The 27,916-nt window shown below is 37.4% G+C and overlaps 2 protein-coding genes and 1 long non-coding RNA gene across 7 annotated transcripts in view; 1 reads left to right on the top strand and 2 right to left on the bottom strand.

Annotated features, from left to right (window-relative positions):
* Positions 1-27,916, bottom strand: part of NAALAD2 (N-acetylated alpha-linked acidic dipeptidase 2) — a 111,480-nt gene that overhangs the window by 33,953 nt on the left and 49,611 nt on the right. For 2 of the 4 annotated variants that reach the window (XM_089311976.1, XM_089311987.1), the window contains exon 19: positions 11,601-14,527. The exons of the other annotated variants lie outside the window; for them this stretch is intronic. In XM_089311976.1, coding sequence (XP_089168102.1) covers positions 14,458-14,527 — 70 coding nt within the window. In that variant the 3' untranslated portion in view covers positions 11,601-14,457. Of the gene's footprint in view, positions 1-11,600; positions 14,528-27,916 lie in introns of those variants that run through there. 4 annotated transcript variants of the gene reach the window in all.
* Positions 3,475-6,952, bottom strand: LOC149128488 (uncharacterized). The gene is made up of 2 exons (XR_016219454.1): positions 6,808-6,952; positions 3,475-3,989 (listed from the first exon to the last, which is right to left on the bottom strand). It is a non-coding gene; the product is annotated as an uncharacterized LOC149128488 (long non-coding RNA).
* Positions 6,996-27,743, top strand: CHORDC1 (cysteine and histidine rich domain containing 1). Of its 2 annotated transcripts, none has more exons than XM_008262844.5 (11): positions 6,996-7,172; positions 10,888-10,937; positions 14,517-14,573; positions 15,243-15,400; positions 15,931-16,034; positions 17,250-17,305; positions 19,791-19,861; positions 20,463-20,568; positions 22,680-22,799; positions 23,219-23,281; positions 23,558-27,743. In XM_008262844.5, the coding sequence occupies exons 1-11, from the start codon at positions 7,109-7,111 to the stop codon at positions 23,699-23,701; spliced, it is 993 nt and encodes a 330-aa protein (XP_008261066.1). In that variant the 5' UTR covers positions 6,996-7,108; the 3' UTR covers positions 23,702-27,743. The 2 variants fall into 2 exon arrangements, with proteins under 2 accessions (XP_008261066.1, XP_002708685.1); XM_002708639.6 differs by having other exon boundaries at positions 17,247-17,305.

The following is a 27,916-nucleotide window of genomic DNA, read 5'->3' as shown; positions in this document are numbered from 1 at the left end:
TCTGACTTCCAGTGTCCCTGTGTTGATATTTGCATATCTTGAAGATCAGTTGTCTCTATAACTTTTAAAGAATTACTTTTGTGATGAAAGCCTTTTCCTAAAGATGTCTTTTTTGGAAGTTAGTTTGGTATACTATTTCATCTTTAGCCCCCGTGAGCACTGTGGGGTAACCTCCCACAACCTTCCTGCTCTGTAATCAATGTCAGAGGCAGCAAGTTATATGGCACTCCTCTCAGCTTCAGGAGGGATGCACAGATCTCAGTGGAAGCCTGTGTGGTGGGGCCTTGGGCAAGTGTGTCAGCCCTCCGTCCTCAGTGACTGATGCCATATGAGTACTTGTTCAGAGTTCCAGAGAAGGTTGCATGGATCCCTGCAGGGCAGGGGAATAGCCAGGGCTGAGGATGGAGCTCATCTATATTCTTTGGGAGTACGTAGGTCCCTACAACTACAACTACAACTAGCTATAGAGAAGAATATGGGAATAGGGCAAGTTAAAATGTGAAACAGTTAGTTGTTCTTACCACCATTTAGCTCTTGTTGAGTACCTTCCTTATTGTAAGTATAGGATTGGGGATTTTAATATTATAAATCATCATCAGGTCCCATCACTGCCAGCCCTGTTTCTGGGCCTCCTATCTTCATATTGCTTGGAACACTGTTTGCAGTCAGGGGTTTTCCATTCTATAAGAAGGAGCCAGATGGTCAGTGCCGTGGCTCACTTGGCTAATCCTCTGCCTGCAGCACCAGCACCCCAGGTTCTAGTCCTGGTTGGGGCGCTGGGTACTGGTCCCGGCTGCTTCTCTTCCAGTCCAGCTCTCTGCTGTGGCCCGGGAGGGCGGTGGAGGATGGCCCAGGTGCTTGGGTCCCTGCACCCACATGGGAGACTGGGAGGAAGCACCCGGCTCCTGGCTTCAGATCAGCGTAGCACCGGCCATGGTGGCCCCTGGGTGAGTGAACCAATGGAAGGAAGACCTTTGTTTCTGTCTATAACTCTACATGTCAAATAAAATTAAAAAAATTGTTATTGCTTTAATTGCAATAAATTCTTTAAAAAAAGAGCCAGAATCAGCCTGACAATGGAGCCTACAGCAGCTAAGTGCATGGGAGGGGGAGGAGACAAGTTTATGAAGGTGCCTTTATATACTTGTATGTATTCACCTGCGTGAACACAAGGAAAGTGTTAGGTTTACAGATCCTAGTTTAGGGGCAGGCTAGGATGGGGGGTGGAAAGAAAAATCCCATCTCTTCTCACTTCAGCCTCACCCTATTCCCATATGTGTATGGTACGGAAGAAGCCCATCCCCAGGTCCCAGCCTTTAGGATTGGAGTCATTTTCAACCTAGTGGAGTTACAGATACATTGTGTGAGTACACTAGTTCTGTTTTCTTCTTAAAGTCTTGGAAAACTATGAGACAAGAAGCAAAGCAAGACAGTTATCCATTAGAACATGAAGCTGCAGCCATTGCTGATGGTGGTGATCTTAGCTTTATGCTCCTATTGTAGACCTGCAGAACCTGCAGTAGCCTTGCCTCATGCAGGCCATGGAACTCATCTGTTATGTCTTATTCACTGGTCAGTTAATACAGGATGAACATGGAGTTGTCTTGGCCATTCCTAGAAACCCAGTGAGAGATGGCTTTCCCCATTCTTCTGGCCTGTGCCACACAATCAGGAAACTACACTTAACTCTCACACTACTACTTGAAGTCCTTTTCTTTCTGAGTTCCTCTAAGACAACCTGGATTCCACTGAGAGCTTCTAATGCAACATGACATTGTTGAAAACTGAGGTCTCCTAGGTTTCTATCACCTGTCATTTTACAGTAAGAACAGCACGGTGGCCAACTCCTTCTGCCAAAGTTTCCATTCAGAGGGAAAGAAGAAATACTGCCAAGATCACTTGAAACTCTTTACTATCAAAATAGCCCAGGAAACCTCAGTTTTGAGTAACTGTAATCCTTTCATTAATTTCTATAATTCTGGAAAACTGACAGGTTTCACCACTGTCATTGTTTTTATGAATGAATTCACTGTTTTTGGAGGTCCTTACTTTACCATTCTGGAATTCCTGTGTCCTTTTTGTGGCTTTTATATCTTAGAATTCTCTCTTGTAATTGGGGCAGATTTATGCTGTCATTTCCTTCCTGTAATTTACTGCCTCCAAGAAGGTTTAATAACAAAGAAATACACTGAATACTTTTCAAAATGTTACAGGTAATAACTAGTAGAATTAAAATTATATCCATAGCAAAATCCTTTGTTAGTCCTAAATTGACCGCAGGGTAAAGGACTTTCAGGCTGTCTATATGATGTAAATATCTGGTTACCTCTCCGGCTTCATCTGGCTCTTTGTTTATGAGCCCTAGTATATTTCAATAACTTTTTAGTTCTTCCAATGTTACAACATCTTCCATCTCACGACTTTGGTGTAGACTATTATCTATGCCTGTGCCCCACCCCAGATCAGGTAAATTTCCATTCCCACTAACAGCATAACGTATTTTCCATGTGTACTTACAGCAATATATTTGAGAATAAATTTATATTTGCAGGTATTTGATTCATGTCTATCTTTCTTGTGAAATTCAAACACAATGAGAACAGACAGGTGAACTATTACTTTGGTTCCCTGTACCTAGTGTAGTACCAACACATAGTAACTATTTAATACTGACTGAAACAAATTAAAACTAAGATACACATTTTGGAAATCATAGTGAAAATAAAAAAAACATATTTAGCAAACAAAATGAAAATAAGAAAGTAGACTTAACTGTAGACAGAAAAGCACAATACAAGTGACATAACAAAATAGGACTAACATAAACAAATAAGATTTGGAAGGCAGTGTGACAAAGGAGAGAGAAGAAAAAGATAGCTTCCATACTCGTATACTGGTTTATTCCTCAAATAGCCTCAACAGTCTAGACTGAGTCAGGCCAAAGCCAAGAAGTAGGAAATCCAACTGAGTTTCCCAGGGGCTGACAAGAATCCAAGCATTAGCAGGAAGCAATACTGGAAGTAGAGGTAGGACTTGATTCCAGGCACTCTGATATGGGATCTGGGCGTCGCAAGTGCTGTCTTTAACTGCTGAGTCACAGTACTCATTCCAAGATTAGACTCATGATTATTTTTATTATTAAACATTTATGGACTTATTAATCAGTGTTTACACTACACTAAAGGGACTGCATGCGTTATTTAATCCTCAAGACATCTTATCAATGTTTTATAGATGAGAAATGAGATTATCAGGTGTTAAGTAACTTACAAAGTCATTAGTAAATTCTGGAACACTTTAGGGGCCTGAATAATCACTAATCAGAAAAAGATTAGGTTTCTCTGCAAAATAAAAGTCTTAGCTATGAGTTGAAAAGAAAAGAAAAGAAGAGAAAAGAAAAGAAAAGAAAAAAAAAAGGAAAGAAGCAATCTATTTTCTGATTGCCATGTAAATGCCCCCAAAAACTGACACAAGTTAAACATAAACAGATGGGGTTAGTTTTATTAGGCAAACCAAAGAAAAACTTAACAAAACTTAAAGCACTAACATCAAATATATTTCAAGACAAAAGACACTAAAAGATACAAAGAAAGTTTCTGTAAATCAACATGGCTTAAAACACAATTGTAATAGCTGAATTTATCACATCTCTCTTTACACAGATCAAATAAAGGTTGCTTTTTGTTCCTTTTTATAACACATACAATGTGAATACTTACTATATTTTTCAGAAACATCTAAGTGTATACAGCAAGAAGAAAAATCTTAAATTTAATTAATTAATTAATTTGAAAGAGTTACACAGAGAGAGAAGTAGAGGCAGAGAGAGGTCGTCCATCCATTGGTTCACTCCTCTATTCACTGCAACGGCCAGAGTTGCGCCAGTCTGAAGCCAGGAGTAACGAGCTTCTTCTGGATCTTCCCATGTGGGTGCAGGGCCCCAAGAACTTGGGCCATCTTCTACTGCTTTCCCAGGCCATGGCAAAGAGCTGGATTGAAAATGGAGCAGCCAGCACTCTAACCGGTGCCCATATGGGATGCTGGCACTGCAGGCAGCGGCTTTACCAGCTATGCCACAGCGCCAGCCCCCCAAAAAATCTTAACTTTACTCCTTGAAGTCTTTCCTTGTCTCCAACCACTGTTATTAAGGATTAGTTCATTATCTTTTCAAACATTATTCTACATAGCTATATAGATAGATCAGCATACCACATTCGTAATTATTGCTGTTCAAGATACTGAAGCTTAATTGAACTTTTTCCATTTTCCCATAATATACATCTCTTTCCACTTCCATCAACCTTAATCCAGTAGAATTGAACAATATTCCCTATGAAGGCTTATTAAAATTCATTCACTAAATTACAAAAAATACTTAACTGAACCAATACTAGTTGGTAGACTACTTCTGCCCATTAAGGTAGGTACTAACAAGTTGTGACTGTTAAGCAACTGAAATGTAGCTAGGCTAAACTAAGAAATGCTGTAAGTGTAAAATACATGCCATATTTTGGACATATTGCTTAAAAAATAAAAATCTAAATATCTCAAATTTTTAGACTGACAATATGCTGAAATTATAACAATTTAGATATAATGGAATAAAGTATATTAATAGTTAATAGTATCAATTTTTACTTTTTGAGAAGTGATTATTAGAAAATTTTAAGTTATCTATGTCCTCGTATTTCTGGCCATTATACTGCTAGTGAACAGTGCTGTTCTAGTCCCTCCTTTAAGGGGGTGACAAATGTTCTAGTGAATAAAAACAATGAACACAAAACCACACACACACTATTGTATGTTATCCAGTACATCTACTTAGAAACGGAAAAACAGCATAAAGAATCACTCTAGAGTGAACATCCCTGTGATGGAAACTTTGTTTATAAAATACTACAAAATTTAAATAAGACTGAATTCACCTCTATAAACACAATTTTGTGCCTTATCAAAATTATTTTTTTAAATGGCTTCTTATTATGTTATTTCTAGTCAGAAAGAGACAGACACACAGAGATGTCCCATCTGCTAGTTCCCTCACCAAATGCCCACAAGAGCCAGGGAGGGACCAACCTGAATCTTGCAGGTGGGAACTTAATCCAGGTATCCCACAAGGGCAGCACGGACCAACTACCTTAGTCATCACCTGCTGATATCTAGAGTGCATATAAGCAGGAAGCTGGAATCAGTATCCGGAGGCAGGACTCAATCCAGGCACTTAGATATGATATGCTGGCATCCTTGGCAGCATCTTAAATGCTAAACCTAATGCTCACCCCCTGTACTTTAAGAAATATTTTTAAATGCTTAAAGTAATGAAAGTATTACAATAAATACCCACTTTCCACCAAGGATTGATAATTGCCTTATTTAATGCATTCTAACTCTGGTTAATCACAAATAATCAAAACACCTTTTGATATGTATAGAGCCAGGGCAGGAAGGAAGCTGTAAAGTTTATATACATTACTTATACAACTACTAGAAAGTTTCTCAAATATTTGGTGGTAGTTAGCATCACAGTGTGGGAATGGAGAGAAAAGTGAAGTTGGAAATGGAATGCACTGATCCTTTCCTTTTTTTTTTTTATTACAACAATGACTTATTTTTGTTGCTTATTAAAATATCCAGAAAAGAACCAAAAATTTGCAAATATATTGTGACTCCATTTTTTTCTTTTCTGGAATTCCTGTTGATTTTTTAAAAAATGTTTATTCATTGTGTTTATTTGAAAGACAGAACACGGTGAGCCAGAGTGAGCACAAGAGACATCTTCCATCTACTGGTTCAGTCTCAAAATGCCCACAACAGCCTGGATTAGGCCAGGACGAAGCCAGTAGCTAAGGACTCCACCTGGGTCTAACACGTTGGTGGCACTGATTCAGATCCATCATCTGCCACCATTCAGGTGCATTAGCAGGAAACTGCATGACAAGGAAGTGCTCTGGCGCTCCTGCTTGTGATGCAGGCACCCGATGAGAGTGCCAGTTCAAGTTCCAGCTCTTCCACTTTCATCCAGCTCCCTGCTGGACTTGAGCCCCTGCCACCCAAGTGGGAAATGCGGATAGAGTTCCACGCTTTGTGCGGCTTCCACTTGGCCCGGCCCCAGAGGGTGCAGCCTTTTGAGGGAGTCACCAGCAAACGCTAGATCTAGTCTCTAGTCCTCCCATTTGGAAAACAAGAGTACACAAGCTGGCCCTAGTGTTGCCTCACTGAAAGAAATTTTACCAGACGGCCCAGGATTAGAGAACTGAGTATGAACAACTTGGTTCATAAGTTAATAAGAAATAACTCCTAGACCCGGGTTTTAGAGAAACTGTCCTTTCTAGAACCACAGTTAATCTAAAATTTTCTTTGTCCGGTTTTCAAGCACCTTAAATTTTCATAGTAGTGTTTTACGCGTTTAATGTGATTCGACCACAACTGTTCGGTTATTAAAAAATGCTCCCTAAGTGTCCACTTCACCCTTGCCCCTGTCATCGGGACACTGGAAACACAGCCCCCCCCGACCCCACCCCCGCAACAACACACACAAGGGGAAGATTCGGCCACTCTCCTCTGCTCAGGTGCTAAAACCACTGTGTTCCAAGAAGAGGACGTACAAATAACGCCCCGTTTCTGCACTTTCTCTGGGGTCGCTAGCGGCTTAAGAGACTGACAATGCGTGGAACCGGTGTTTCCAAAGCAGCAAGAAGGACGCGGGGCCGCGCGGAACAAGGGGCACAGCGGCCACTTGGCTACGCGAGAAACACACGGCCGGGGGCACTTGCTCAGAATGGAGGGGGCACGGCGGTCGGTCCGTACCTTCACTTTCTGTTCTGTAAGTGTCTCACTTACAAACGTCCGGGCTGCAGCTCCTAAGCCGCGGCCCGCCGCCGGAGCCCGACTAAGGCGGTCCCTCCCAGCCGCTTCCTCCACCTCCTCCCATCTTCTCTGCGCCTGCGCGACCGGAAAATTCGCGAAGGTTCCTGAAGCGGAACCGGCCGTTTCCGGAAGCCGGCTGCCGCCCTAGCAGTGTAGCCGGTACTGGTGACCGGAGACTTGGAAACGCACCCTCTTGCGGTTCCTGGCGTTTGGGCTTCACCTGGAGCGCCGAGCAAAGAAAATGGCTCTGCTGTGCTACAACCGGGGCTGCGGCCAGCGCTTCGATCCTGAGAATAACTCCGATGGTAAGAGAAACAGCCGCCAGTCGCCCTCTTTACCAGCCACTTCCTCCTCCCGGCGGAGCCCTGTGGGCCCAGGGGCGCCCGGGGTCCTTCCGCGAGCCCGTACTGCCGCCCCGGCTCATCGCCACCCCCTCCCCGCCGGGGCCTCCCTGGGCTGAACCACCTCTTTGCGTGCCCTGGACCCACGTGGTTCCTTGCTGGCCCCCCTCATTCTCTTTCATTCTTAAGGCACTTGGAACAGTCCCTTGGCCCCAGCCCCCCAAGTCTCTCTGGGGATGTAGTTAACGAGGTACACCCCCCCCCCCCAAGCTTGCTTTGCAGTTACCCAGGTGATACCTGGCTGTGATTTCGCGTGCATGGCGCGGTGGGGAAGGAAGGAAGGGGCCCCCGGTTAACCTAACCTTTAAGCTCTGCTTCGTGATTAATACGTAAGTTTGTCCGAAAGCTCTGGACCTGCTGTAGTAAAGCTGCTTGCTTTCTGAGAAGGGGTTGTTGGTTAGGGAAGGGAGTTACTTTGTGTCTTTAACCTAAATTTTGATGCCTCTGCCCTATTTGTCTTTGACTTTGTAGCGGCATTTGTTTCATAGCCTTGCGGTGGCCTCCGCATCTTAATACCGTGCCATCTTCCCAGTGACTTGAGCTAGTGTTCTCTAGGGCACCTAAGTGTAGTTTTGGACGCTAAGTGAAAGTTAGTGACTGCACTAGGTGAACATTAGGAAACGACCAGTGAATCTGAATGTTGATTGATAAAAGTTGAAGAAATGAATTAATTTCCTCAGACCACTTCCTGAAGTTTAACTAGCATTTATTGCATATTCTTTATAGGCCAGAAATAAGTCTGTCAGTTTGTTGTCGCATTTAATCTTCACAACAACCCTCGGAAGCTGGCAGTATTAGGTCACATTTCTACGTGATAGTAACATGGTTCGGTATCATGCAGATTAAAAACCGATGAATTACTTTTTAAATCGTTTTCACCTCTGAGATAGTTGAAATGTTTGTCTTTATGAGCAGATAAACGGGTGACCTCAGCTAAAACGATAAACCACTGATACAGGATTTTAAGGAAAACATAAATGCATTGTATACACGCTTACTGTCATTGACACAACTCTTATTGTTACTGAAGGTTACTAACTGAAATTGTAAGTTTCAGGGGATGCTAAACTCAACAAGTGAGGAATTTTAAAGTCTCTTTGATGTTGGTAGCCTATGCAGATAATAAGTTGAATTGATATCTGTACATACTTTCTTTTAACATCAAATACAGGGGAAAGATTGATGCTTTGTCATGTGACATATGTTCATGGATCCATGTACCTGTGTGAAGTTCAAGAGAGATGCAGCCCTTTGTTGGAAGCCGTGTGCCCATGCATTAAATGATACAGATAGAGTATAAGGTGCATCTAGGAGAACTAAGGGAGTAACATTCTCCAGGAGTTGGTGGTGAGCAGTACCAGGTTCAGCAGAGAACACAACTAAGATTGTAGAACGTTTATTCTCTTAACAAAAATGGGGGTTATTTTAGAGACTTAGGATAAATACTTCCAGCAAATTGGTTGAATGAATGAAGAAAATTGAGATACAGTGAAAATGATAATAAAAACTGTGGACTGGGTTAGGGGAAAGTTTATAAAATGAAAGAAGTTTGACCTTGTGTGTTGACCAAAATAACGAACAGATGAGGTTGAGGATATCTAGCCATTGACTATTAATTTGAGCAAAACTGGCAAGCCTGATAAAGGCTGGTAAAGAAAATATCCATCTGCTTGCTATGGGCTCTTGAATGCAGTGATTTTTCAGATTTTCCTTATGCTAGTTGTATGGTTAAAAACTGACTCATTTGTGCTTCTGTTATGCCACAGTTGACCACTATTATGAGTATTTTATGCCTCTCTGTTATACATTGTACATTTTATACTTCTGACTGCATATTATTTTTGCAGTTTGAAAATATACTGTATTTCTATTCCTTTCTCCACTTTATGCTTTTACATATTTCTATTTCCAACTTCTTTTCAGCACTTAATCCCACTCCTTCTGTTAATAGGCTCTTCCAAATCTATGGATTTACTTACTGTACCAGGAAAACATCTAACACTTTGGTGTATTGACTAAACATGGTTTGTGTAACACATGGTTACTTAGGAAGCATAGCAGCTATTAAGAAAAATTCCTCTAGACACTAGGAATTAATCACTTTAAGGCAACACCAGGAATCAGAAGTTGTCCACAGTTGAAAACTAAAACAAATTAGAAAGGTTCAGTGCGGTACCCTTGTGAAAATTCCAAACAGGGAGATGAGCTGTTTAAGCTAGTGAAACCATCTAAGAAGGGAATAACTGTGTTATCTAAAATTTTTTAAAGAAAACATGCCATGTTGCAAATTTTAATAAACCTCTTTTCTTATAAGTTAAAAATTAAAGGTATAGTAGAGAAGGGAGGAAGGAAGTACTGAATAACTTCAGTGACAACCTGGAAACAGACTATATAGCTTAAACTTCTTTCAATGAGGTTTTTACCTAGAAATTGACATCTGTCTAAAAAAGTTAAATTAGCAATTAGACATTAAAACAGTTTTTAAATTTGGGGGCTCTTCAAAAATACCTTTTTAGGGAATCTTCATAAATCTTTCTAGATCAGTGCACATAAGAACACCTAAGCTTGATACTATTTTTGTAAATGTAGATTTGTAAGCTGATGGTCAAAAGCTTGGAGCTTGAAGTTTTGGTACCAGATTTTGCTACAAAGATGCAAAGGATAGAGAGTTTATTTATCTGTGTATCTTATACTATTGTGTATTATTTTATCTATGTATCACACTCTTGAATTAGAACTTGTAACTTGGGCTGGCACCGTGGCTCACTTGGTTAATCCTCCGCCTGCGGCGCCGGCATCCCATTTGGGCACTAGGTTCTAGTCCCAGTTGTTCCTCTTCCAGTCCAGCTTTCTGCTGTGGCCCAGGAAGGCAGTGGAGGACGGCCCACATGTTTGGGCCCTGCACCCGCATGGGAGACCAGGAGGAAGCACCTGGCTCCTGGCTTTGGATCAGCGTAGCGGCAATTTGGGGGTGAACCAATGGAAGGAAGACCTTTCTCTCTGTCTGTCTGTTTGTAACTCTGTCAAATAAATAAATAAACTTAAAAAAAATTCTTTTAAAAAAAAAACCTTGTAACTTATTTAAATATTTGATGCACTTTGTGCTATGCATCATACTCAAGCATTAGAAAAATTGTAAGGGATAATATTAACTGCATTTAGAAAAACAATTACATCTTGGCCTGCCCCATGGCTTACTTGGCTAATCCTCTGCCTGCGGCACCACGGGAGTTCTAGTCTTGGTTGGGGCGCCGGGTACTAGTCCCGGTTGCTCCTCTTGCAGTCCAGCTCTGCTGTGGCCCAGGAGAGCAGTAGAGGATGGTCCCTGCACCCGCATGGGAGACTGGGAGGAAGCGCCCGGCTCCTGGCTTCGGATCTGCGCAGCGCCGGCCATGGCAGACATTAGGGGATTGAACCAACAGAAGGAAGACCTTTCTCTCTGTCTCTCTCTCACTGTCTCTAACTCTCTGTCTCTCTCTCTCTCTTTCACTAACTGCCTGTCAAAAAATTAAAAAAAAAAAAAAATTACATCTTAATACCTGTAGGAAATGGTGATATATGCAATTTTCATTATAAATTAGTGGCTTTTCTTTTTCCTTTCTCCTCTATTTTTGACCAGATGCCTGCACATACCACCCAGGTGTTCCAGTCTTTCATGATGCATTAAAGGTAGGAACAAACTATATTTTGAGTTTCATCTTATCTGTATGTTAAATTTAGAGATATAATGTTAAGTGTTTCTTGGCTTTTTTCTCTCACCTTCTGACTTTTTGTTTTGTTAGTGAACTTTTGGGGATTTGTTAAGCATGTATTCCACTAGAAACAAAGAAGTCACTAGATAGTGATCTTTTTACCAGTTATAAACTTTCATTATTTTCTATACCCCTTTTTTGCTTTTTTAATTTTGAAAGGAAATAGAAGCAGTTGTATTACTACCTCTTTTTTAAAAGTGCTAATTTTAATTCCATTTCCCCATGGATTTTTTTTTCTTTTTTCTTTTTTTTTTGACAGGCAGAGTGGACAGAGAGAGAGAGAGAGAAAGAAAAGTCTTCCTTTGCCGTTGGTTCACCCTCCAATGGCCGCCGCGGCCGGCGCGCTGCAGGCAGCGCACCGTGCTGATCCGATGACAGGAGCCAGGTACTTATCCTGGTCTCCCATGGGGTGCAGGGCCCAAGCACTTGGGCCATCCTCCACTGCACTCCCTGGCCACAGCAGAGAGCTGGCCTGGAAGAGGGGCAACCGGGACAGAATCCAGTGCCCCAACCGAGACTAGAACCCAGTGTGCCTGCGCCGCAAGGCGGAGGATTAGCCTAGTGAGCCACGGCACCGGCCTTTTTTTTTTTTTTTAGGATTTATTTATTTAGTTGAGAGGCAGAGGCAGGGAGAGAGAGATCTTCCATCATCCACTAGTTCACTCCCCAGATTGCCCTAACTGCTGGAGCTGCACCTATCAGAAGCCAGGAGATTCTTTCAGGTCTCCCATGCATGTGCAGGGGCCCAAGGACTTGGCCCATCATCTACTGCCTTCCCAGGCCATAGCAGAGAGCTGGATCAGAAGTGGAGCAGCCAGGACTCAAACTGGTACCCATATGGGATGCCAGCACTGCAGGCAGTGGCTTTACCTGCTACGTCACAGCGCCAGCCCCAACAATTGTAGTACTTCTCAATCTTTCTGTCGCTTCTGGCAAACAAAAGCAGCTCTTAATTTTAGGAAAGATTGTTATAAATATTTAATAGTACCAATCTCAGGGCAGACATGTAAGATTATTTTTACTGAAAAGAGATGTTGTAAGTTTTCAGCCTGTGCTTCCTTGATGTTCTGGAGAATTAGAAAAATAATAGAATGTGTTTAACCAGCTTTTTGATGGTGTTCTGTTTAAAATTTATGACAATATGATACATTTAGAGAGTTTCCTTTGTTTGCCTCAAAAGAAAATGCTGCAGTGAGGCTGTTGTTCTCAGGAAGATAGTCTTACATGTTCACATATTGTAATGCCCTTTGAGTTTCTAATTATATCTTCCAGAGGGCAGTTGGACTCTTTCGGTATTTCACTGTTGTACAACCAAATCTAAACAAAGTTGTATAACAGATTAACAAGTTTATGGAAAACAGAACAAACATTCTGTGGGACAGATTCAGACCTGACTCCTCCTTATATATCTTTTTAGCTTCTTTATATACCTATATGTGGGATTGAAGCTGGGATACCATGGGAATATTTATTTTTCTTTTCTGGGAATTATACCTTTCCTGGACTGCCACTTATTCTGATTATTTTTCTTGTTGATACCGTACCCTGATTTCCGTATGTATTTTTCTTCCTGTCTCCTAGCCATTGGAATACTTTAGTTCTCAGACTGTGGGTTCCTATTTTGTCTCATTGAGTTCATTCATTCGTGTCCTCCAATGTCACCACCACTATGCCAGTGACTCTTACAACATATTTCCATTTGTGTGTCTCATTGGCAGCCTAAAACGAGTTTCTGAAATGAACTAATTCTTATTCCAAAAATAGTCTGCCTGTCAACTTTGCTGCCCCTGGTAATGATACACCACTGACTTTCTAGTTACTTGGTCGATAGTTGGTTTTTTTCCTTTCCTTACTGTTAATCACTCTAAATCTTAGTAACTTCATGTTTTAATATTTTTGTTTCTCTTTAATGTGTTCTGTTTATTACTGTCTTTATAAATATTTCTTGAAGACCTAGACTTTGCAAGAGTATTACATTTCACGGCCCAATAAATTTCTGACAATATGTACATCAACATAGGGCCACTAATTTCCTGTTTGACCACAAAAGAAGTTAAATAAGCATTATGTTAATTTTAAAAGAGCATTTTTATATTATAAGGGGAATATTCAGAAAAAAGGACTGTCTTTGTCAAGAAAGGGCAGTTTGCAACCTTATACTCAATACTTAAATGGATCCTTCTTTTTTTCTTTTTACTGAGCACCAGCATAGAATCCAGATTGGCATTTAGGAACAGCTGGCCTGTGTGTATATATGTCTTACATGTATGTATGTCAGTATCTTACATAATTCTCTGTGTGTGTGTGTGTGTGTGTATATATATATATATATGATTAAGAAAGTTAAGATTTTTCTCCTAGAGCGTAACTTTTCTGATGACTATTATCAGTGCTTTTTAAACCCTATATCGAATGCTGCCGTGATTGGTTCATACATATCTGAATTCAGTGTTAAAATATAGAGTATTAAATTTTAAAATAAGGGAAATTTTGAATTGTAGCATATTCAAAACTTTCTTTAAAAAAACACTGAAAGTACATGTTGTAAAAAAAAAAATCACTGCCAAATTTTATATGCAGTATATTGAGTAACAGTGAGGCCCAGGTGGTATGTGCTAAGTTGGCACCTAATCTGAATTAGCAACTGCTCATGTCTTCAGACTGCTACATTTTTTGTGTCACTGTTCTCAATAGTACATTTGGAATAGAGGTCTTAATGCCATTTTTTGTTGAGTTGCTTGATGTTTTGTTTTAAAAAAAATCACATTCTGTAAAATAATTTCTGTGTTTTTATGCTTCTCACTGAAACGATCATTTCACCTTCATTATGAGATATTTCTCATAATGATTTGGCGCCATGTTAATTATGTTGTTCTTAAAATAGAATGCTTATTGCTGAACCATACTGTGGGTTTTGTTTAGAAAGTAAATTATTATCCTTACTAGATTTTTTTAAAGTAAAAAAAAATCACCCTGACTTCCTTTAAATATATGATTTTTAGGAATTACAAAATGTTATTCTTCCAAAAATGTACTGTTCATGAAGATAAAAGCAATTTCTATTTCACTGCTTTAAGAGGCTTCCTTTGATGATAGGTCACAAAACAAGCCATTGTAACATTGATTAATTGGTTCTTTTAAAACAGGTTAGAAATCTTCTCAGTTGATAAGATAAATCATTGTAACACTTTGAAACAGTGAAATCTGTAGGCAAGGGTACTTCAGAAACTTTTTAGTAAATGGAATTCAGTGCTCACTTCTGCAGCACATATACTAAAATTAGAAAATGGAATTGAAAGGTAAGTTTATTTTGATGCAAAGAATTTTGAAGTCTGTGCATAGGTTTTTATAATACACAATTTCCACAAACTTTTTGAAGATCCCATGTAAATGAAAATAATTTCAGGATTCAAGGAGTTAAGTCCAAGTAGAGTGTTTTAGTGGGTCACTGTTCCTGTACTCACTTTCCATTCTTTTTCCCTCTTGTGTTTCGTAGGGTTGGTCTTGCTGTAAGAGAAGAACAACTGATTTTTCTGATTTCTTAAGCATTGTAGTAAGTACTACTTTATTTTTCTAGAGTATCTTCCTGAAAATGTATCTTACAGGAAGCTCTGGATTTAAGGAGGTCTGATTTCTGGTACCTATTGACTGGTTCCTGTTAACTATCAAATAGCACCTTTTAAAATGGAGTTCATGTCATGTTCAGAGCCTCTTAAAAAGGGGGAGGGGGGCTGCTTTTAGAGAATAAGGTTTTAAGATACTAATTCATCATTTGTCATTTTAGGTTTCTTTTTGATGTATATAATAGGCTTCAAAGATATATTAGGATAAGGATGTGGTAGGCAACAATTTTAAACAGGTTTAAAACAATTCTCTTGTTCAGGGTTGAACAGCTAGTAAGTAGAGCTGGTGCTCTAGTTGAGGCCTTTTTGCATAAAAGACTTGTATGTAAATAATTTGTAGACTTCTCTTTTTAAAGTTCTCCAAAATTCATTTTCTGTCAACAAGAAGTTTATGGTTAATAGAAAAGGTAAAAACATATTTAAGAAGTGTATTTGAAGACTTTTTAAAAAAAGTGCTTTGTTCAGAGATGATTCTTTCACAAATAAAGCAAATTTGAAGTCCTTTTTTAGATTATTAAAATAAGTCAATCTAATAAAGTATTTCTTCATGGCTTGTAAAAATAGATGACAGGATGACTCTTAATACCTTTGACTAACAGGGCTGTACGAAAGGTAGGCATAATAATGAGAAGCCGCCTGAACCAGTCAAGCCTGAAGTGAAGACTACAGAAAAGAAAGAACTATCTGAATTGAAACCCAAATTTCAGGAGCACATCATTCAAGCCCCTAAACCGGTAGAAACAATAAAAAGGCCAAGGTATACTTTATTCAGTTGGGTGCTTTTGTCACATTTAAATAACAACATTTGTTTATGATATTTCCTTTTATGATTTTGCATAATATTCTTGTTTAGGCCACCAAGTTTTGAACTGTTTGATTTTTTCCTTAGCTAAGCTTTGAATTTCTATTCCCCCTCAATTTCAGGGCATATGCACAGTAAAGCATCATTGTAGATTTTCTTCTTGTGCCATTATAATTATAGTATATGTACCATCAGGATGTGGGAGCTCTATATCTTTTTGTACACTGGCATATGTCTTTTTCTTGTCTTCCCTCCTTTCCTTTTAACTCTCCTTACTAGCAACTGAACATTTTGGGCTTTATTATAAAAACATTTTTGGTTAAAACAGAATGTAAGTAGATTATAGCCATTATCTATAAAATATTTTAGTGGAAATAACTTGATTCACATTTGGCTTCTTCCTAGAAGGCTTTAAAATTATTGATTTTTAAGTACAAAGAAATGTTTTGGTACATTTTTGTAATGAAGGTTTAAAACTTCTCCAGTCCAGATGAACCAATGACAAATTTGGAATTAAAAATATCTGCCTCCCTAAAACAAGCACTTGATAAACTTAAACTATCATCAGGGATTGAAGAGGAGAAGAAAGGTAAGATTACTTTTTGTGTTATTGTTAATGTTTTTGTGTAACTAAGTGGTTATCCAAAACAGGTAGCAGTAGTTTACTGAATAAAAGGATGAAATAGTAAGAAATGTAAATATGTAAAATGTGTTATAGTAAATAACTTAAAATTTTTCTAAAATGTTAGTAATAATACCGGATGAATAAGTATGTGGTTCCTTTATTGATTATTTTTATTTATTTTAAAGATTTATTTACTTATTTGAAAGGCAGTTAAAAGAGAGAGAAAGAGAGGAATCTTACATCTTCTGGTTCACTCCCCAAATGGCCACAATGGCTGGGGCTGGGCAAGGCCAAAGCCAGGAGCTTCATCTGGGTCTCCCACATTGATTCTGGATCCCAAGCCCTCAGGCCATCTTCCACTGCTTTCTGAGGTGCATTAGCAGGGAGCTGGATCAGAAGTGGAGCAGCCTGAACATGAACCGGTGTTCATATGGGATGCCAGCACCCATACTGAATATTCAGCATCACAGGCAATGGCTTAACCTGCTGTACCACAATACCACCCCCAGGCTTATTTTTAAACAGTGAGTGAAATTGCTTTAATAATTGAAATTAATAATTGAAAATGTTTCCTTGTGCATTACATAAAACAGACTCAATTGTGACCTATGCTTGATACCATGATGACAAAAATACATTTCTATGGGGCTGGTGTTACAGCATAGCAGGTTAAGCCACCTTGTCAGTATCACATATCGGAGTGCCAATTTGAGTCCTGGGTGCTCCATTTCTGATCCACCTTCCTGCTAATATGCCTGGGAAAGCTGCCACCCATATGGGACACCAGGATGGAATAGCTGGCTTCTAGCTTTATCCTGGCCCAGCCCCAAGTGTTGCTGACATTTGGTGAGTGAACCAGCAGGCTGAAAATGCCTCTCTCTCTCTCTCTCTCTCTCTCTTTCTTTCTCTCTCTCTTTCTCTTTCTCTCTTTCTCTCTCTCTCTTTCTCTCTTCCTCTCTGTGTGTGTGTGTTCCTTTTTATGACGTTAAATATACTGTATAAACCATTCCATTATAGAATAGCAATGCACCATATATTATTTGGAGGATGCAGGCAAACTAATGATAGTACTGTTTTCTTTTTAAACAGTTTTCTAGAAAACACTACTTTTTAAAAATTATACAGCAGTGAAATTATATTTTACTGTTTAAATTTCATTTTTCCCCTTTGTTTCAGAAGAAGACAATGATGAAATTAAGATTGGAACCTCATGTAAAAATGGAGGGTGTTCAAAGGTATATGTTACAAAACTTGTGTTACCAAGTAAAATTTTAATTTGGAAGAAAGGGGTATAATTCACTGATTGAGTTCAGCGAACATTTGGGTACCTCTTAGCAGTTGGCACTATTCTATGGACTAGGACCACAGATATAGATAAGAGACTCTGAGTAGCATCATATGTAATAAAAATGTGAGAATAAATCTCGTTTAGTAATTGCATGAGCATTTATTACATGCTTAACATTGTGGGGGCTAGCAAGTGATATCCTCTTTTGTGAAATGTTCAAAATCTTTTACCTAATTTTGGGTTTTCTAATCAATTTAGGAATTTTTAATATATATTGACTACAAGTCCTCTGTCAGATATACTACACCCTTCATTTTTTTCAGTGATGGCTTTGATAGACAAAGTCACTTTAATTTGAAAGAGATTCAAATTGTCTATCTTTTTCTTTGTGACTAGTGCTTTCTATATCCTATTTAAGAAATCTTTGCATACTTCAAGGCCATGAGTATTTTTTCATAGAGGGGCATATGAGCTAGATGTAAGTAAAGGACTTTAAATGAGATAATTATGGAAATAAATAATTGTAATTAGACAGTAGAACAGAAATTGAAGGCTCAGAAATGTATTAGTAAACTGTAGTTCAACTGCGTAAAATCTGCAAGTTTATGAGGAAAGTTAGCAAATTAAACTGATAGATATTTTCAAGTAAATTTGACTAGATTTTATGATAAAGTAACTATAGCAGGAAAGAGAACAGAAATTCAAGAGAACTTATCCGAATTTTGCTTTGGGAGATGGGAAAAAGAGTAGGTTGGGGGGGCAATAGTAATAAGTTCAAAATGTAACAGACTGGGCCGGCGCCGCGGCTCACTAGGCTAATCCTCCGCCTAGCGGCGCCAGCACACCGGGTTCTAGTCCCGGTTGGGGCGCCGGAATCTGTCCCGGTTGCCCCTCTTCCAGGCCAGCTCTCTGCTGTGGCCAGGGAGTGCAGTGGAGGATGGCCCAGGTGCTTGGGCCCTGCACCCCATGGGAGACCAGGAAAAGCACCTGGCTCCTGGCTCCTGCCATCGGATCAGCGCGGTGCGCCGGCCGCAGCGCGCCGGCCAAGGCAGCCATTGGAGGGTGAACCAACGGCAAAGGAAGACCTTTCTCTCTGTCTCTCTCTCTCACTGTCCACTCTGCCTGTCAAAAAAAAAAAAAAAAATGTAACAGACTGAAGAGGCATTTGCTTATGGAATATATTGAAATATACACAGCATATGGATTTACAAAAAATAAACACTTAGGTGCAGGTATTTTGGTGCAGTGTGTTAAACCACCCCTTAGGGCACCTGCATCCCATATTAGAGTGCTGGTTCCAGCCCTTGGCTGCTTCATTTCCAGTGCATCTTCCTACTAACGCACTTAGGAGGCAGCAGATGATGGCTCAAGTACTTGAGTTTCCGCCACCCATGAAAGAAACCTAGATAGAGTTCTTCCTGACTTCTGCCTGGACCTGCCTTAGTTGTGGCTATTTTGGGAATGAACCAGCAGATGAAAGACATCTCTCTGTCACTCTCTCACACACTTTTTCATATATATATATATCTTCAAACTTTTGAGTTACTTGTAGTTACACTAAGAAAAAAATACATTACTAGCTGCATCCATGTTTTATTAACAACTTTTACTGAGTTCATCTGTTATGCCTTCACCTACAACAGTAACAGGGCCCGGATCTCTCAGACAAACCATGGAAAATATATATCTGATTTTTTTTTTCCTTTATAAGGATAAAAAATCACCATCACTGCAGAATTTTCAGAATTGTTTAAAAGAGTTCCCATATTAAGTGATAATGCTCACACAGATAATGACCATACATGGGCATGCTTGGAAGAGACCTCATTCCTGAAAAGCTGAAAGCATCATTTTTTTAAAAAAAAGATTAATTTATTTATTCAAGAGGCAGAGTTACAGAGAGGGAGAGACAGAAAGAGAGGTCGTCCATTTGCTGATTTCACTCCCCATATCCCATATGCTGAAATGGCCAGAGCTGGGCGGATCTAAAGCCAGGAGCTTCTTCTGGGTCTCCCACGTGGGTGCCTGGGCCCAAGCACTTGGGCCGTCCTCTGCTGCTTTCCCAGGTCATCAGTATGGAGCTGGTTCGGAAGTGGAGCAGCCTGGACTTGAACCAGCACCCATATGGGATGCCAGTGCTGTAGGTGGAGACTTAACCTACAGTGCCACAGCACTGGCCCCAAAAGCATCATAATATATCCTATTGCCTACTTTTCTGTATGCCTTTTTCACAGGAACCTAGAATTTAGCCATGTCCCAAAGGAAATAATTTATCATTCCTTTCTAGAATGTTCTGGGATGAATTTATGAATGTTCTAGGTAGTTGTTACTGAATATTTTGCAAAATTCATAAAGATAACCAGTAATGGAGATATTTATAAGATGTAATTGAGGAATATGCAGGTAATTTTTTCCTCTTTTTTCTCTTTTAGACATACCAGGGTCAAGAGAGTCTAGAAGAAGTCTGTGTATATCATTCTGGAGTACCTATTTTTCATGAAGGGTAACTTACACATGACTAATTAAAATACGTTATGGAGAAGGTTAAAAATATTAAATCTTCATATTATATGGTAGTACATAGAAAATAGTGCTGTGTTAAAATCATCTGATATGTTTCCATTTTGTTCAGGAATCAAACTTGAAGTCCTTTAAATTTTGGCTTCCTGTGTTTTTAGGTTTTTTGTTTTTTTCTTAACTGATAATCAGTTTCACCTGTTTTGGGATTGACCATCACAGATTGTATAAATATTAGTATTTAATTTGTTTGCTAGTCTCACTTTATTGAGTTGTTGAAGGGTAAGAATTATGAATCTCTGGTCATACCACTTTTTGATAGCTTCAAGAAAAAACAAACATGAGCTGTCTGTGAAAAATGATTTTGAATATTGTGATGGCTTTAAATGTCTTGAAATTACTATAATAAATGGATACTCTGATTTTTTACATTATTAGTCTTCTTGACAAATATCTATTGTAATTGTTCAGTAACTTTATTAAGATACTGAAGTAGCAGGTTTATTTTTTAATCACACATATCATTGTAATTCTGGATTTAATTGGTTTTGAGATTTTTACGTATAAACTTTTTCTATAATTTAAAGGATGAAATACTGGAGCTGTTGTAGAAGAAAAACCTCTGACTTTAACACATTCTTAGCCCAGGAGGGCTGTACGACAGGAAAACACTTGTGGACTAAAAAGGATGATGTAAGTAAGCTTTTAAAAAACAACTTACTGAGTTGTAGTCATCTCGTTTTTAAAAGACTTGAAATTATTCTCTTTTAGATTTAAAAATCGGTCTTCCTTGAACAGAAAAGCTTTGACATGCCTATAAAGTAAAAATTAATCTAAATGAAGCTCTCAGAGCATTGCCTGTTGAGTAAAATAGTCATTGTGTATGCTGGTGTAGACGTGTGGGATTTTGTGAAATAGTTAAGCCTGCCAAAATTGAAGCGTCCTTGTCTTTTATTATTATTAAAACTAACTACACAGCCTTTTCATATTTGCTTTTTAGAAAACACTTTTCTATTTATGTTAAGTATTATGTATGTTCTATTTATGTATGTTTTTAAAGATTTATTTATTTGAAAGACAGAGTTACAGAGAGAGAGAAAAAGAGATCTTCCATCCACTGGTTCACTCTCCAAATGGTCGCAATGGCCAGAGCTGGCCTGATCTGGAGCCAGGGGTTTTGCCAGATTTTCCATGTGGGTGCAGGGACCCAAGCACTTGGGCCATCTTCCACTGCTTTCCTAGGCACATTAGCAAGGAGCCGGATTGGAAGTGGAGCAGATGGCTCCACTTGAACCAGCACCCAAATGGGATGCCGGCACTGCTGCTGGCAGCTTTACCTCCTGTGCCACAGCACTGGCCCCTCCATTTATGTAATGATGTAGGTTACGTTTAGAGTTCTGATTTCTTTTTTTTTTTTCCCCACTTCATACTTTATTCAACTGTTTACCAGAATCTCAAACCCTCCATCTAATGGCCAAGGAAGTGGATTACAGACTTGGTTAGGTGGATTGTTTTGAATGCCTCTGTTGGCTAAAGAGAAAATGGGCATCAGTTCCTACTTCCATGGACAGCTTTCTAAAAAAAAAAAAACTTGAGTCTATGTAGATAATTTCTCCAAAGGTCGTTAACGTTTAGAAAGCCAAGAAATGTATTGCTAAGGAAGTTTTTATCTATTAACTATGAATTTATTTTATAATATATTATTCCCTTATGCTATACTGAATCTAATAATCCCTATAGTGCAATGAACTTTTTTGGTATATGTGTATGTTTGTGTATGTGTGTATGTGTGTGCATATGTAAATATATAAAACTTGGGGCTTACAGTTCATAAAGTGAATTTTCAGATTTAGAGATTTATTCAACATTTGAATATTCTTCTAGTTACTACTTTTTAATAATATGGTTGAATATTATAAATATACTTTTCCAAGTTATAATAATTCATATACCACAAAACTTCTAAGAACATTTCATTAGTATAAAGATATATCCACCTGTATATTTTCTTTGAGGTTCAAAGTTTGAAAGTTTTAGTTTGAAATACTTTCTATTATGTTAAAAAGTTTTCAAAATATATCCCTTAATGGACTGATGTATTTTGTAGTTGTTGTAATGTATGCAGTTACCAAATCTGAACCAGCTGAGCCAATAAGTATGGGCAAAAATGTGATATGTGTAATTTAACTTTATTAGTGTAATGGTACCAAAATTTAAACATTGCCTTTTACAACAGTAGTATCTCAATTTCCTGAATTATTGACCAAATTGTTCTCATTTATTGATATGGTAGTGTGCCGTTAAAATATAATGATTATTTCCATAATAGCAATCAAAAAATTGCTTCAACAAATTCTCAGTTTTCTACATATTAGTACAGGAGGAAAATATGTATTTAATAACAGTATAGATAGTTATAAGTGATCAGATTTTTTTTTCCTTTGCCCTCAGATTCTTATTGTAGAGAATAAATTAAAAGTTCCTATTCATGAGGTTAAAGAATGTTTTTATGACAGTAATTAGTGGATTTTAGAATATTGGGTAAAGTTTACTGCCTTTTAAATATGTGATCATACTGTGGCCCTGAAAAAAAAACAAATGGGAAGAATAAGCTTGTTCTCAAATCTTAAAACTAAGATTCTTTGTATCCAATATATATATTTTTATGTAAATTTCAGTAGTTTGCCCCATAAGCCTTAAATGTTCAGTTGTGCATGTTAATTTTTTCTTAATTAGATCAAATTCATCTCAGAGAAGTGAATTATTTGGCACTTTTTGGACTTAAATTTCTCTTAAATTAACAGGGTAAAAAAGTTGTTCCATGTAGACACGACTGGCATCAGACTGGAGGTGAAGTCACCATTTCAGTATATGCTAAAAATTCACTTCCAGAACTTAGTCGAGTAGAAGCAAATAGTACATTGGTAAGTATACTAAATAATTTTAAGTAAAATGTCTTTTCTGCTCATTGTTCTTTATGTTACAAAAATATTTTTCTGATTTTGAGAAAGGATCTTACAATCTTACAATTTTTCCTGTTCAGAAAATTATTTAAGTTGACTTCATGAAAACTGTTTCAAATGAAAATGTCTGCATAATTCATATTCCAAGGCATTCTGTAGATACTACAGAGTTTAGAAAATTAGCAAATAATATGGTTCATAGTTCTCAGGATGAAATTTCAAGTCAGTTTTTTTTCTGTTGATAGTGTTCTCCGTTGAAAAAGACATTTGATACTGGCAGTTTCTTGAAATAGTTTATTTGTTTAAATGTCTTATAATCGGTGTTTGATAGAAGCCTTCGGTGTGAATTTGATAATTGAATTTTGGTTATCTTTTTACAGTTAAATGTTCACATTGTATTTGAAAGAGAGAAGGAATTTCATCAAAATGTGAAATTATGGGGTGTAAGTATTACAGATTCACCACTTTTTTTTTATAAAATACCATTGTAGAAGAAGCTATTTATTACAGTTTAATGGAAATATATATAACAGCATTTATATAAACGTTACATAAAATTTAAAAATATAACAGCATTATATCTTACCAAAAATTTTAAATATGAGTATTAAAAAAGGCTATAATGGCTTGAATTTGGGAATATTAGTGTAAGCAAGACTGATACTTTTCTCTGAGACTAATTAAACTATCCAAGATTAATTCTCTTCAATATGTTATAGGTGATTGATGTAAAACGAAGTTATGTAACTATGACTGCAACAAAGATTGAAATCACCATGAGAAAAGCTGAACCTATGCAGTGGGCAAGCCTTGAACTGCCTATGACCAAAAAGCCTGAAAAACAGAAAGATATTTCAGATTGAATGAGGGGATGGGGACAAACCTATTGCCTGTTTCAGAATTCTTAATGTGGTGAAGTGGTGGCTTGCTGCTGTAATCTGTTGCTGTTGTTGTTGTTGTTGTATCTTGGCATTTCAGGGTCAGCGTTAGATTCTTAAAAGCCAAAGTCAGTCTGTCTTTTTGTGCCTCCCATCTTCCTTTCCAGTTACATAAGACTGATTATTCATTTCTCATACTGATAGAACTGTAGTTGTGTCCTATACTTGAAGCTAGAGTATAGATCATAAACATATTTGCAGTATTTCTTTGTGTAATATTTCATTAAGCTGAAAAGTATAATGAACTTTTCTCACTTCTATCGTCCCATAATTAGTAAAGCAAGACAAAATGTCAAAATTTTAATTAGTTTTTTCCATAGATTTCTGTTCCTATAATACTTGAATATCTTTACAGAAAAGATAAGGCTGGCATTGTTTTTCCTTGTGATAGTTACTTTTTCTAAGAGGATTAATCCTGAGGAAGTGCAGTAAGTAAAGGGAAATATAAGCATTGATTGACAAATTGGAACTTGTTTACAGTTAATAAAACTGAAAAATTACATCAGTACATATATTACTTGTTAAGAGTATGGGAAATATAATTAAGATTATAGAGTTACCAGTTTCGCTAAAATTCTCTTATTTTATGACAAAATAATGTTAAAAATGTTTTTCCTGATTATTCAAAAGGGTTTTGTATAGTGTTATCACTAAATTTACTTGATTTATAACCTATACTCTCTCTTAAAACCTCTAATTAGTTATATGTAAGAAGAAATTAAATATTTGGTCTCCCTGATGGAAAACTATATCTGTAAAACTATAGACTCAAAAGTTTGTGGAAATACATTAGGGAATCAAAAAACTAAATATATAAACATTGCTTTATGATAACTAATACATATTAAATAAATGAAATAGCTCAATTCTTTTGTAGTTTTTATTTTAAGGCTTTCATGGAAAACCTGAGAACAATAGTGACACAATGTTGATTATATGTTCTCCTGTTATACTAACTGGCTTAATTAAAGGAGAGGCTACTTTTTCTGTGTGGAACTCAAGAAGAAAATGAAATGTTATGAAATCCAAAACTGGTAGAATTTAGCATAAATTTGGGGATTAATTAGGCTTACTTACATAGATTTAAAATGAAAATGAAAGGGGTTTGTTTTCCAAACCCCTTGAGTGTTTTCTTGGTATTAATGGAATTCTTAAGAAGCAAAACTTGCAAAAATATGATTTTAACTTAGTATTATCATTCTAGTATTCTTAGCAAATATCTGTTTAGTTATATAATTATTAAAATGTTTAGCTCTGTTTCTATTATAAGAACTCAAAATAATATGGCATACAGGTTTTGATGCCATTAAAATGACATGACAAAATTTTGGGGCAGTAAATATTAGACTCTGCAAGTACTGGAAGATATAGTCACTTTTTTTAGTTTTATTTCATGATTTTGGAAACTAGGTTCATTTAGACATATTTCTTATTGTTTGAAGCAGGGGTTTTATACTTAATTTGATCTAAGGCAGTGGTTAATATACCTTCTTCAATGCCTCCTTCTTGAGGTTTTTTCCCCCAATATAATCCTTACTATGTGTTACATGAGGTGAACTGTTATTTAAAGCAAATAAATTATGTTTCAAGTTTTTTTTTTTTTTTGAGATACATTTTATGTGGTCTGGTTCACTAGTGACCATTTTATTTTTTTGCTTCTTTTTCTAAAAACCTCTGAATTTGTTGCCCAGATAAAAATCTATATAATACTTAATCTTAGACTCATACATAAATTAAGAGTGATAGGTAGAATATAATTTACTTATCAATTTGTCTTTTAAAAAAAAAGTTAATAAAAAATGCTTGTTAACTTTAGTGAGTTTTTCTCTAGGAATATGCTTTGTCTTAGCATTTAAGGTAATTACTATAGCAAAGCAATCAAAGTTAGATAGATACTATTGTAACTAGCCCAGCATGGGAAATCAAAATCCTGTTTTTCCTGCCTAGCAATTTGCTAGCAAAACAGAAATAAGATCTTAAGAAATTAAGGTTTTTTTTGTAGTCTCTTATTTTGAGATAATTTTAGATTTATAGAAGTATTGTAAAAAAAACTAGTACATGAAGTTTTTATATCATGTTAATCTTACTCCTATGTTAAAATCATAACTGTAAGACATAAGTAATTAGCCTTGGTACATAAATGTTGACTAAAGTAGAAAGTTTAATTTTGACCATTATTTCTTGTGGAACTCTTGAACATATCTTAATTTTATTACAAATTTCTTGTCATTATTTAAATCAGAAATTTATAAATAATTAAAATATGAATTGCAATTAATGGATGTTGACAAGTTGATGATACAACTTCTTAGCAGAACTGCATACTGGCAAAGGAGTGTAATGATTCTACTTCATATTTTATTTTAAGAGATTTTAATTCTTGATAAGTATAACTTGTTTGACTTTTCTTTAGACAGTTCTTTAACCATCAAGTGAAGAGAACATTGAAGAGTTCTTGCAAATATTTTAAGAAAACTTTGAGTTATTTTGTCCTCACTGCCTGCTTTTTAAAAAAGGCATTCATTCCTCAGCCTGAAAAATTCTACCATGCATACATCCACAATAAGTAAACATTTGAAAGCTCATTTCTGAAATGCGGTGTCTGTTTTAAGGCATTTGGGTATGTACTCCATAGCTTTATTTTTTTTTTTTAATTTTTTTATTTATTTATTTTTTTGACAGGCAGAGTGGACAGTGAGAGAAAGAGACAGAGAGAAAGGTCTTCCTTTGCCGTTAGATCACCCTCCAATGGCCGCCGCTGCAGCCGGCGCACCGCGCTGATCCGATGGCAGGAGCCAGGATCCAGGTGCTTTTCCTGGTCTCCCATGGGGTGCAGGGCCCAAGCACCTGGGCCATCCTCCACTGCACTCCCTGGCCATAGCAGAGAGCTGGCCTGGAAGAGGGGCAATCGGGACAGAATCCGGCGCCCCGACCGGGACTAGAACCCGGTGTGCTGGCGCCGCAAGGTGGAGGATTAGCCTATTGAGCCACGGCGCCGGCCTAGCTTTATTGTTTTTAACAGCCAGGTACTCTTTAACAAGTTATTGTTTGATGCAAATTATTTTGACCTGGCATTCATAATTGGTATTTGCTTTGTATTCTTTTGCTAATATCATAATTCCAGTTGCCTTAGTTCCAAAATGCAAGATGTTGAGAACAGCTAACTTTTAGGTTTTGTTGATAAATTATTTTTGTGTTTCATTTCTCTTAATTGGGAAGTGGCAAGTTGGTATCTTTCCTGACTGCTTCTCAACTGTCCTGTTATTTTAACACCTTGAGTTCATTTGGTATTGTGTGACTTACCTTTTCAGTTTAATTTAGATGCCCACAGCTTTCTAATTCTGGCATTATTCATAAAATGCTCAGCTTATAAAGATTTTCTGCATTGTTACTGCTTGATTTTAAATTCTTATGGATTTTTAAATACAGAGTCCCTTCAAGAACAGTTTTCCAAAGACAGTGTTTTCATCAAAACTTTTTGATGACTTCTTAGTTTTCCAGTTTAGTAGACTAATCTACTTCACGTAGATTAAAATTAAAACCAACAGCCTATAAAGATTGTATGCTAGGGCAAGTATTTGGCACAATGGTCAGATTGCCTCTTGGAACATCCATTCCCCCGTTAGATTGCCTGGTTTGTATACTACTCCCTCAGTTTCTGAATCAGCTTCTGCTGATGGCAAAATAACCTTTTTAAAAATGTTTGCTAATTCAGATTAGTGATCTTGGAAAAGGCAAGCCTCCTTGAACTTGAGGTACTTTTTTCTCCATTAAAGAGATTAAATGAGTGTATTAATGTTATAAAATTCCTTCATTATGCTCATTCCAATTTACAGTTGGATGTTTATTCATTTTTTGTCTGGTTAACTTTCTTGTGTTTGTGTTCCCTTGTATATTAATAGTTTCTGTTTTTGACCAACAATGAAATTCATATCTCTGTTAGATAAAACCTGTACCAAAACAATGACTAACTTGTTTGTTTTGCTTATTGGTATGGGACCTGATGAAAACAGTTACTTAAATTGGAGTACCTGAAATGTAAGTTACCTGCATGGGAAAGACAGTAGGTAAGATTGTGGGAGGGACCAGATGGCAAAAGATAATTTGAATTGTCTTTCATCTTCTGGACCAGACCAGAAT

This window comes from Oryctolagus cuniculus, chromosome 1 (genome assembly GCF_051225735.1).
Source record: "Oryctolagus cuniculus isolate XC-2025 breed Fujian yellow rabbit chromosome 1, ASM5122573v1, whole genome shotgun sequence".
NCBI lineage: Eukaryota > Metazoa > Chordata > Mammalia > Lagomorpha > Leporidae > Oryctolagus > Oryctolagus cuniculus.
Note: the sequence above shows the minus strand (reverse complement) of the source record. Positions and strands in the feature narration are given on the sequence as shown.

Bases quoted from the DNA above. Each gene is read 5' to 3' on its own strand.
- CHORDC1 (XM_002708639.6), top strand. From the start codon at position 7,109: ATGGCTCTGCTGTGCTACAACCGGGGCTGCGGCCAGCGCTTCGATCCT. The intron at 16,035-17,246 runs GTAAGATTACTT...CCTTTGTTTCAG, and splicing joins GATTGAAGAGGAGAAGAAAG to AAGAAGACAATGATGAAATT. The intron at 20,569-22,679 runs GTAAGTAAGCTT...TTAAATTAACAG, and splicing joins TGTGGACTAAAAAGGATGAT to GGTAAAAAAGTTGTTCCATG.